General features: G+C 41.7%; 1 protein-coding gene across 1 annotated transcript; it reads right to left on the reverse strand.

Moving 5' to 3' along the window:
- Window positions 1–1,738: 1,738 nt before the first annotated feature.
- sema4d (sema domain, immunoglobulin domain (Ig), transmembrane domain (TM) and short cytoplasmic domain, (semaphorin) 4D) lies at window positions 1,739–11,464 on the reverse strand. The gene is made up of 15 exons (XM_037692000.1): window positions 11,338–11,464; window positions 9,043–9,188; window positions 8,895–8,957; window positions 8,708–8,806; window positions 8,531–8,624; window positions 8,292–8,408; window positions 7,499–7,650; window positions 6,864–7,039; window positions 6,589–6,745; window positions 6,187–6,409; window positions 5,950–6,062; window positions 4,351–4,523; window positions 4,092–4,138; window positions 2,849–3,826; window positions 1,739–1,941 (listed from the first exon to the last, which is right to left on the reverse strand). Exons 1-15 carry the CDS (start codon window positions 11,432–11,434, stop codon window positions 1,739–1,741), a joined length of 2,838 nt encoding a protein of 945 aa, XP_037547928.1. The 5' UTR covers window positions 11,435–11,464.
- Window positions 11,465–11,738: the final 274 nt, after the last annotated feature.

The following is an 11,738-nucleotide window of genomic DNA, read 5'->3' on the forward strand; positions in this document are numbered from 1 at the left end:
GCAGTGCCACAGACTGATCGACTCCATGCCACACCACATTGCTGCAGTAATCCAGGCAAAAGGAGCCCCAACTAAGTATTGAATGCTGTACATGCTCATACTTTTCAGTTGACCAACATTTCTAAAATTCCTGTTTTTTTTAATTGGTCTGAAGTAATATTCTAATTTTCAGAGATACTGAAATTATTATTTTTTTATTAATCGTCAGTTAAATCCACATTAAAAGAAAAACATTTGAAATATATCAGTCTGTGTGTAATGAATGAATATAATATACACGTTTGACTTATTGAATGGAATTACTGAAATAAATCAACGTTTCATGATACTCTAATTTTATGACCAGCATCTGTATACATGCTTTGCACACCCATGCAAAAGTAGGCCCAAATACCTCCAATAGTGAGGTGAAGGTCAATCTCAGACATGTTACTTCCTGTGCTGGCCTCAGCGACACAGTGGTAACGAGCATCTCTGATGAGTGGGCCCCCTTGGAGCCAGCTGCTCACCAGAACAGTCCTCTGACCCAGCGACTTGCGGTACTCCATTACAGGGGTGTCCAGACTCTGCCCGTTCATTAGCCAGTGAATGTGGACATCGCTTGGACCTGCAGGACAGAACCGGACCTCACGTTGATCCCTGATTGTCGAGAGGCTGACATGGAAACAGGGACACTTGCTTCTGTATAAATGGGTTTCAGAGGTTTAAACATCATGCAGACATGACGGCTTACATTTTCAGATCACATATCTCAGAACCCTTACAAGACCTTCATAGAACGAGGAGAACAGCAAACACGGTGCAGTTTACAAATTTTCATTGGATGGTATTTCTTTCCAGCTAAGAGTTGGACATGTGAGGAGGACCATGACAAAATCTTCAGCATCCTGCTGACATTACTTAAACTGTAAAAACGATTAAAACACTTACTTTATGATTGCTTTGAGAGAATCAGCTGTTTTGAAACTAAAAATAACGCATTTCAAGGGATTTGTGGCTGTAAACTGAGATAATTCAAAAGCTTCTAAAATTAGCATCTCTAAGCTTTTTATGACATTAGGGTAAAAAAATGTGCCTTTTTTATGTGAAAAAAGCATTTCACTAAATTTTAAGATCAGTTCATTTTGATTCACTTCGCATTGTTCTAAATTTTGCATTTTATTGTTTTTTTTAACTATCCAAGTCCATTTTTCTATCTTCTATTTAATAAAAGTAAGAAAATGGCTGCAAGACCAGCTTTAAAACCATTTGGCAAGTTTTATTACACCTCTCAAAAGATTCATGACAGCATTATCCTTCAGATTTATACAGATATTTCACAATACAAAAAAACATTTACAAAGATGTACAGGCACAAAAAAAAAAAAAAAAAAAAAAAACTAACAGTCGTACGATCAACTGAGGGAACTTATCAGACTGGATAAGTATATCTATAAATTTTACAAGATTCTACAACTGTCTACAGAATAATGTACAAAAAGGAACTTTTTGTTCACAACTAAGAGAAGTTGACATTTTACCAATTAGTCATGACTATTTTTTAAATCTGTCTGGTTGGTGTTAAATTGTTCAAAAATCAAATTTAAACAAAAAGCTGTTTGTTACAAATCAAACCAGGATGCACTCACTCGGTTAGTTTGGATCATGGAAACGTGCAAAGTAGAAAAAACGAGGAGTTAAAAAGGCAAGTGATGGACACAAACAGAGCATGTGCCCCAGAGGGAGGGAGTCACAGGCACTACTCACCCAGGGCGAGGCAGAAGAGCAGGAAGGACTCCTGGGCATGAACCCCCCAGGCCTGGTCCTTTAGCAAGGGGGGCAACAGCCTCACCTCAGCCTCCCAAGCCTCCACATTGTGGGGCTTGGTGGAGGAGGAAGAGGAGTGAAAGGGAGTGCTACCTCCAGAGGAGAACAGGGAGGAGGAGGTGTCTGTAGATGAGGCTGTGAGGAGGGGAGGTGATGGAAAAGAAGAAAGTTTTGAGGATGACGAGCAAAAGGAGACAAACTAAAGAGCTTCTGCCATGCCATAAATAAAATCAAACTAAATCGAAGGAAAAAAACAGCTACTTGTTTAATAAAAAGATCACCACAGATGTGTTGCCTTAAATAATGTCACAGATGTGTAATAAAACCACAATAAAAATAAAATTCAGATCGTTTCCAGGGCTGTAATGTCAAGTTCATACATTTTTATTTAATTAGTCGATCACATTAAGGGAAGATGACAGATGCAGGTTAACACACAGGCATGTCAACTTCAACAACTTTAAAATATAATAATCTCAGCAGTGCTTTTCCACACAAGACAGTGGTTGGATACATTCCAACATTTAAAAGCAAGTTGTCCACTAGTTGCTGACGTCCTTCAGCACCTCCTGGTATAGCAGCTCTGCAGACGACAACGCTGTGACAAAAGGCGATCACTTCCTGAACAACTCTTCCCTGAGAAACGACTAACGCTGAAGCATCAAGCATCACCCAAACAGCAAAAGAAAGATGTGAATGCTCCACAAGATTATTTCTCACCAGGCTGCACTGAAACAGGATTCCAATTTGGACAACATCAGAGTGGTTTACCAATTTGGTAAAGAATGTTTCCAATTTGGAATATAAGAAATGGCTTTGCTCGATCATCATAAGACCTAAAGCTGATTAGAGTTCAAGCTCCACAGCCAACAGCTGGTTGCCCAGTTGAGGTTTTTTGTGATGACAGCTTTGTTAGACGCCACACTTTCATACTGATGTTTAGCTTGTTTGCTGTGCAGACAGAAAGCGCATGTGCCAAGTTCAGTTTTTACACTGAAAAAAAACAAACAAAAAAAACAAACATGAGACAGAAGCTTCTAGCAGCAAGGTTCATCTGCATCTGCAAACTGGATGGACTGGGAGTCACAGTCCACATCGAAAGGCTTCTCCTGTGAGGGGCTGTCACTTCCAAAGCTGTGGGAGGGGAGCTGACCGTTGCCACAATCTGGTTCAGTCTCATACCCGGTGTCGCGGAGCGCCCGGAGGTTCTGAGCGGCCTGGCTGCCGTTCTGGGTCGGCTGCTCCGTCATGTTAATTTTGTCGGTTGCAGATGTTTCCATTAGGCCGGCCTCACAGGCCCTGTACTCGGGCTGATGGGAGCACTTGTGAGTGCCGAGCAGAGCGGCGCGCAGCTTCAGGCAGGGAGCGGGGAGGTACTGCATGTAGCAGTTGTACACCATCGCAGCCAAGAACAGGAGGAAGAACAGGAGAAAGAGGAAGAGGAGAGCCACGCTGTTGTTGCGCTGCAGGTACTCGGCCTCGGGTTCCCGGCTGGCTGGGTGGGGAGCGACGGAGTTCAGGGGGAGGTTCCGCTTTGGTTGAACTTTGATTGTGATGCTGGGCGGTGGGGTTAGTGATGAATCGGTTTGGGGTGGGGAGGTGAAATGGACTGTGGCTGTGAAGCTGGTCGAAGTTAGTGAGTCTCTCTGTGTTTCAATATTACCTTCTGCTGCGTACACGCTACTTTGCTCCTGGCTGCTCAGGGTGCGGGTTGCATGGGTCGACTGGGGTGGAGGTGGAAGATCCAGTTTCACCACGTATCTGACCAGAAGGCGGGTGAAGTTCTTCCCAACAGCAGGAACCCACTCTATGGACCAGCACTCGTAATGTCCTTGGTCCTCGGGAGCCACGCTGTAAACGAGGAGCCCGTTTTCGGCTATGAAGTGGAAGCGAGAGGCCTCACTGAGAACAGAGCTGTTAAATTTCCACATCACATGGGCCAGGTTGGAGTTTACCAGGCAGGGCAGCTCTGCAGAACTCCCTGGTTTCACCAACACGGACTGGTAGTCCTTCTGAGGCACTAAAGAAGCAAAGAAACAAAATGTGACTCATGAATATTTAAAACCAATTAGAAATTAAGAACAGACAACACAATTAAAAGCAGGGAAAAACTAAATAAAACAACTTTATAATGGCAGTTATGTGATCCAAACAAATACACTGGATATTTTTAGGTAAAAATGACACATTGGGATTCAACACCAACACTGCATTCTTTGTCTTTTTACCGTTTAGGCTCTAAAGCTGTTTTTTTTTAGGTTAAATACAGGCACCTTTATTCTCACCTGTAGGACACTTGTCTGCATCCCCATTCAAACTCTGGATTAGCTTCCTGCAACACAAACATGACCTCCATCAGTTTGAACTATGCAAACAATCTGCGATGACATCTAGCATGAGCCCGTTGAGCAGGTCCGACTCGTAGAGTCATCAGTTTAGATGTCTCTCTGTTTAGTTTTCACTGACCAGTGCAAACATGCATGAGTGGAGTACCGCCACGTAGAGAGATAAGAGTTATAAAATCAGAGTGAACGTTTCAGTTACCGAAGCCTCTGCCTGGGTGTGTCGAGGATGTTGACACAGGCCGCAGCGTTAGGGTCCCAGGCACAATAGGGGTCTCGAGCCAGGACACAGTCATCGCAGGACAAATACTTTCTACAGAAAGCTGTGGGTGTCTGGACCACACCTGAATCAGACCCGGCATACACCGACCTTGTCTATAAGAGAAATAAAAGGAACTTAAATATGAAGAAAAAAAAACAGACTCAAGACTGTGTGGGTGCTGCTCACACCACATTTACTTCACACATATTCACCAGTTTGACTCAATGACTACCTCCCTCTGTGGCTCAGAGGCATAACAGCAGCATGTTGACTTCAATCTTCCTATGTCAGCTTGGTTAATACATAAAGCACCCAAGATGTGAAGAAAGGCAACTAAAGCCTAGATTGAAAGTATTTTTTTTAACAAACTTTAGTTACCCACTAAAAATAGGCCTTAACCCTCAAAAAGCACTTGAAAATGACCCGAGAACAATAAGTAAGTACGTAGGTTGAATAAATCACAAGACATGGTCCTGAACATGACAAACATACTGAGATGATACAATTAGGACTAGAAAAGTTAAACAAAGCATTGCAATTTCTATCTGTAGCCTGTCTTTTAATTATGTCTTCTTAGACCTGTCACGATAACTACATTTTGCTGGACGATAAATTGTCTCAGAAATTATTGTGATAAACGATAATATTGTTTGAAATTTGACAATAAATTTGTAATTACTGTCAAATTTAAGAAGAAATGTTGGTTAATTTGTTTTGAGTGTAGTACCTTTTTTCAACCACCGGATGACAGTATAATACTGTTTGAACCGAAGGATGGATAGTGAGGGAGCGAGTAGCGTGCCTATAAGAAAAATGGGAGGGAGGCCACTTGACGTGGCATGGGCTGCCTCTCTTCGGGTCTCAAAATGGCGGACGTTCAGTGTGGTTTGAGCTCTTTAGCATAGCATTTTTTACACAAAGCTTTTAATAAAAAAAATATTAAAAAGTAAAGTTCTCAGCTTCTTTTTAGACGAAGGCACGGGTTTCAATCGTAATTTTTGGAGCTTCGACAAGACAGAGGTTTTTTCCTGAGGTCGGCCTGTTAGCTTAGCTTGTAGCTTAGCTTCTCAGCTTATCTGCTTTTAACGATCCAAAAACGAGATTTTGGGACGGTGAAAATTTATTTTAAATAGCAAAGAGAAAGGGAGGAGTCAGTGAAGAGCACCGGAGTTGAGCCTTTTGTCATCCAGTGTCTTCAGTAGAAAGAGAGATGCAAAGAAACGATAAAGCCGATAAATGAAAATAAGGTCGATATTTTTCATTTTTCATTTATCATGCGATTAATTGATTTATTGTTTATCATGACAGGCCTATGTCTTCTAACAGATACGTAACAATCTGAGCGAGCCCTCAGCCAAAAACATCTTTAGTTGCATTTAATTATATTACAATCCTGCTATTTAGCAGTTGTCGTGCTGGGCATTCTCACTTAAAGTGTTACAAGAGGAAACATTGCCTGAGCTTAAAAAAAATACAAAATTTACCATTAAAAATGTATTTTCTGCTCATATTTATTTTGTTTAAAAAAAAAACATTGACCTTTGAAGAAAGAAGTAAACTCTTGATTGGTTCAGAGTTCTTCAAGAGCTGGATCTCCTCCACAATATGAACCTCTTCCTGTAATACCACAGACTTGTGTAGGACTCCTTTATCTAAAGATGAAAATGGCAAAACATTTAGTTATTCCAGGTAAAGCCAGAAAAGCCAGGCTTTGCAATTTTTCTTATGCTAAGCCAAAAGATCGAAACTCTCTGTGTCTCTGACTAAGTTATGTACCTGTTCCAGTGAAGATTACATCATAAATGTTGCCATCGAGCGCTTGAATCTTTTCCACGACAAGCTGGGTGTAATTGACATCTTTGGTGATGAGCCGAGGCCTGTTGCCGATGGGCAGGACGGGATCCTCCAGCAGGGGGTGGTCCTTAACAAACTGAAGGGTTTTGTCAGGCAAATGGAGTGAGCTGTTGATGTTCTGCTGACGCATCAGGTTGGTAATACACTGGAATGAAAAACAGAAAAATCATGTTATAGTTAGACAAGAGATGTCAACGATTGGCTCCTACTTTTACCGATATTCTCCGGAAATTTAAGTACGGTAAGTGTGAATTATTGCTCAGCTTAGCTTTTGTGTAAAAGTTTGGACAATCCATCGTTGAGTCTCAATAATCAGGTACTTACCGCTCCAGGACGTGGAGAAGGAGTGATGCCGTTGTACCGCACCCACTTGGTGTGAGATTGCTCCACTGTGGCCTTCTGCATATACTTTCCTTTGGAGAAGACTTCCTCCACAGCTGTCATGTTGTAGGCACACACAGCTGACAAACCTACGTTACCCCTGTAGGACCAAAGATAAAAGTCAGACAAAGCAATTTGAAGAAGCAAAGAAAAACAATAAATAAATAATAAATGTATGTAAAGGCACTGCCTTAAACTGCCGTGTAGGTTTCACTGACCACTGAGAAGTGAAGACTCCATAGAAGACCGTATCTCTCCCGTCTTTCCCCTTCAGGATGAAGATGTCATGCACTACATTAAAAACAAAGTTCAGCTCAGGCATGGAGCACACCAGCTTGGCTTTCAAAAAGGACGTCCACTTCTTCTGCAGGGTGCGCTGACCCCCAAGGTCTCCCTGGAAAAGGGCAGATGCAGACATTATGCATCAAGATAATAAAAAATAATAAAAAATATGTGGAATGGCAGGTCAAAAAGGTTCATAAAACTAAACGTTTTCCACTTAAAAAAATTGTGGCGAACTTAATTTAAGAAGACATGTCAGGGACATTTAAATGGTGAGATGGTTTGGGTGCTTTTACACATCGATCTGATTGATTGCTCATTACCTTTTAGTAACGCAACTATAAAGTTTTCTAAGCTGAATATTTAAAAAAAAAAGAAAAAAAAGAGGAAAAATTTAAACTTTTAAGTCTAGTTACATGCTGCCTCACCTTACATGTCAGGGAATATCAGCAGATATTAAGCCTGAAACAGCCATCAAAGCTTTTTTTTTTTTAGCAAATAAACAACAGGAAGTTAGGAAATTAAGATGGCTGCTGCTGGTGTGTGCAGATGGTGCACAGTAGGTACTGACCTTACAGACGCGAGCCACCCTGGGAATGAGCAACTTGCCAAAGAATTCATACTCCACTGACACCTCAGTGAAGAAGTAATAGATTTTGTCGTCCTCGCCAGCTGCCCTGTTCTTCCCTTCTCTGATTACATTGGCAAAGACAAAGCTGGGTTCTACAATGAGAGCACAGAAGGGCAAACAGATAAAGATATCAGTAAAAGCACCGCAAAAATTAAACAATTATTTCAATTAAAAATGATCAACTAGACTAAAATGGGAAAAACACCTAAATCCAATCTGTTGCATGTCAATAACAGTTTCAAACTATTACTTTATTTTATTTTAAAAACAAAAAAAAAAACAACAAAAAAAACAGCTCATCTTTCTGTCAGAGTGATGAAGTACTACCGGTTCTGTTTGACTGGCAGAGTTCAACTTGCAAAGAGCACCAGACACGTTTAATTTGGCCTGCAAATCAAGTTTTCTTAAAGACTTATTTCAGAGAGCTCATAGTTTAGCAGCCATAACAGCATCATTTTGACCAGTGGTCATCACCGAGTAAAAAGAAGTTATTATCTGTAAACTGCTGCTCACTATCATTTAGAAAAAGAAACCCCCTTTTTATTTGTAGTATCAGAACCTAATCGCCCACACGCTGCATGTGTGGGATGCGAACAAGTAATGCAGCTCAAGGTGGAAAAACAAAAAACTAAATCAGATTCATACCCACCTACTAAAACATGTCCTGTTTAGTCTCCAAACCAATTCAGTTGTCAGAGGAATACCCATCGCAAACCTGCCAGGATAGACTCACCATTAAGCCACGATGTGGAGTACTCCGTCCTCAGCAGAGACTGGGAAGGTGAGTATCTGGAAATAATTGGTTCACTGCCCAAGAAGTTATAAGCTGTCCCAGAATACAACTCTCCATCTGATGGAAAACGTAAAGAACAACGCTGAGTTTTCCTCCACATATGGAGAGAAATTACAGATTAGTTTGCATTTCAAAGCAAGACATTTCTCTGAAACGAGACAAAACTGGCCTCAACTCACCAACCATGACAGTCGTGAAGCTTTGCGATGGGTCAAAAGAACACTTCCCTCTCCCATCTTCAGCCTGACCCGCTAAAGAAAAGTCATCAAGATTCTGAAAAAGATCACAATAAGGTTAAAGGTCAAGACGTAGACTGGCAGGTCCAAACATGATTGCGCAGCCTGGTGTTCACCTACTAAATAATCACACTGAGGTTGAAAAGCATGTGTGCCACAGACGTAAAGCCGCTCATGGTCTACAGCTTGGAGGACTCGGATGTAGTTTAGACAGTCTCTCTGAAATGGAGCAGTACAGACTTACTGGTAAGTACTCTTTAAAAAATACACATAAAACCACTTTAAAATACAGAATGAATCATCAAACCTCTTTAGATTTTCCTTTAAGTGTGCACATGTTCATGTGGTTCTCTGTCACTGTCCATTGAACCTTCAAAACATAACCACAATCAACTATGAAGGAAGTAGCAACTTAAAAAAAAAACTCTTTGAAAGTGTTCTTCTTTTGTGGTTACCTTTTGGTTTTTGACCGTCACGTTCTTCTTGCTGAGCTCAAAGATGGCCTCTCTTGCTCCCACATACAGAGCGTCTCTTTCCTCACTCAGCAGCAGCGTGGAGTAGTTGAAAATCCCAGGCTCTGAAAACTCCAGAAGATCTACATCTGACAATCAAATGCAAATTTTGATTAATTAGATCTGCATTAAAACTGTGTTCAGAATTTAAGTCAAGCTTGTTGTCTATATACTCCTTGAATCGCCACCTTATCGTGGTAGAGGAGTCTGTGCACCTGAGTAGTCCTAGGAGCTCTGCTGTTAAGGGCAATTGTAATTGCCCCTGGTTGGGTCTCCCAAGGCAGATCAGTTCTAGGTGAAAGACCAGACTAAAAGCAATTCCAAAAACTCAAATGGACAGAAAGCAACAAGGAGCTCAGTGTCCCATGCCAGTACGTCGGTTACCGGGGCCACACCCTGGAGCCAGGCCTGGGGCTTGTCAGCAAGTGTTTGGTGACTGGATCTTTACCCATGGGGATCGGTCAGGCTCAGCTTGAACGGGCAACAAGGGTTTGCTGTGGGACCACCATCGGCAGGAGGGGCCATATATGTCGGGTGCATGACTCCATGGGCAGTGGCCGAAGGCGGGGGCCTTGGCACTCTGACCCTGGCTTACCAATGCTGGCTCTTGGGACATGGAACATAACTTCTCTGGTGGGGAAGGAGCCTGTGTGTGAGGTTGAGAGGTACCAACTAGTTATAGTTGGGCTCACCTCGACGCACAGCATGGGCTCTGGAGCCAAGCTCCTTGAAAGGGGATGGACCTTAATCGTCAAGCTGGTGTGGGTCTACTCTTAGCACCGCTGACTTGGTGCCTGTCGGGAGTGTTCCCCAGTAGATAAGAGGGTAGCTTCCCTGTGCCTTTGGGTTGGGGGTTGGGCTCTGATGGTTGTTTGTGCCAATGTGCCAAACAGCAGTTCAGAGTATCCAGCGGACGGACGGATGTTTGTACAGTTTGTATTTCTGCTGAGGTTTGAATGCCAACACAAATATATGACAATCGTCTCCAAGCGAGGCATGAAAGAGATTGAAAATAGACTGATGATGACTGGGATTTAATGGTTTGCTGATATAGTCTAAGCTATGAAAAACAAGCTAAGAACTGTAATAGAATCAAAATGCCAACAATGTTGAGAGCTGAAGAAAGTGGAAGAATTTTAGGTGAATGTGTGCGACAAATAAAAGATAACATGAATTAGTGATGTTTACCATCCCTATGGTTTCAAAGAACTGTTTCAGCAAACAACAAAGTCCATGCTCAATAATCCAGGTATACAATCCAACATTTTTCAGTCAGGTCATCTGAACAGTTTCTTTTTTTTGTGATGAAACGTTTCACCTTCGATCCGGTAGGATCAGCAATGTTTCAGCAAAGTTTTTTTTTTTTAATGAATAAAATAACCTTTTACTGATATGAAAACACTGAGCAAATCCAGAAGCTATTACGTTTTAATAACGGCTGGTTTAATAAAAAAAAAAGAAATCACACCATCTGAGATTCTTTTACAGGATCAGGAACATGGTTCTACTCTCTCAGACTGAATTAACTTGCTCCACTACATGTTGTGTTTAATGGAGAATTTGTGTTTGAGCAATACAGGTTGTGCCAGGTGCATGCGGGTTCAAATTGCAGATGCAGATTATGAACGCTACAGTGACAAAAGCAGAACAGCCTCAGTGACTAACTGAAGCAGACTCAGCTACAGGAACTAATTAAAGGATGATCTGCTCTCGTCGTTTTCACACGGAGAGACCGAGTTACTCGACACGTTTCTAAAAACTTCCATCTCGTAGAATGCTGGACTTATTTGATCGCTAGAGGTGAAGCTAAAGGCGGTTTCACCAGATGATATCAGGCAACAGGTGAAACCACATATACTATTGTGAACAGGATGCACTGAGCTGACACAAAGGCCGTGTGAAAGTTCTGTTCCCCTGTACTGAACTTTAATTATTGGCTCACATTTCTTGGTTTGAAATTACTTGAACTTAAAGATGCTGGTCATCATGAACAATGCTACTTCCTGTCTGCAACTTTAGAGAAGTTTTCAATCTACATCACGTAGGGCTTTTTGGAGAACAGTTACCATAAATGAGGAACTACGATGACATTTCTAAATTTCACCGTTTAAAGGTTAACTATCAAACAGATTTAACGTCTTCCTTGCTCACTCGATACTTTAATTGAACTTTGAGTTTGTCATAACAGCCAATTATTAACCGTTTAACACTCAGAATATTGACTGTGCTGTGTCTTACCTTGGTGTTTCCAGGAAGTTCGAGGAACAGCGTGGGGTCCATGGGTGGAGACCTCCAGCAGCAGCCCCAGAAACACTCCCAGCACACCAAATCCCATATTAGACTCCGTTAGCTTTGGAACAGTGAAGTTTCCCCTGAAAGAGCCAGAACCAAAGCAGCACATTTATATCTGCACAAACCAGACCCAGAACAAATGTGGAGGAGTTCTCCCTGGGTTAGGGTGCATCGAATCGAGATCTCTCGTGCAGAAAAGGGGACAGGGTTTTTGCTTTTAATTCCATGTGATGTGTCACAAGAATTTTGGAATTAAATTAGCAAACATACTTTGGAACAAAGAAGGGGAATAACACTTCAAAACAACTAAAGCATGCAAAAATGTGCTTTCACAGTAACAATACTGA

Source organism: Nematolebias whitei, chromosome 18 (genome assembly GCF_014905685.2).
Source record: "Nematolebias whitei isolate Nwh7 chromosome 18, NemWhi1, whole genome shotgun sequence".
In the NCBI taxonomy this organism is placed as follows: Eukaryota; Metazoa; Chordata; class Actinopteri; order Cyprinodontiformes; family Rivulidae; genus Nematolebias; species Nematolebias whitei.

Bases quoted from the DNA above. Each gene is read 5' to 3' on its own strand.
- sema4d (XM_037692000.1), bottom strand. From the start codon at position 11,434: ATGGGATTTGGTGTGCTGGGAGTGTTTCTGGGGCTGCTGCTGGAGGTC. The intron at 8,409-8,530 runs GTGAGTTGAGGC...GTTTTCCATCAG, and splicing joins CTTCACGACTGTCATGGTTG to ATGGAGAGTTGTATTCTGGG. The intron at 6,746-6,863 runs GTCAGTGAAACC...TTGGTCCTACAG, and splicing joins GGAGTCTTCACTTCTCAGTG to GGGTAACGTAGGTTTGTCAG.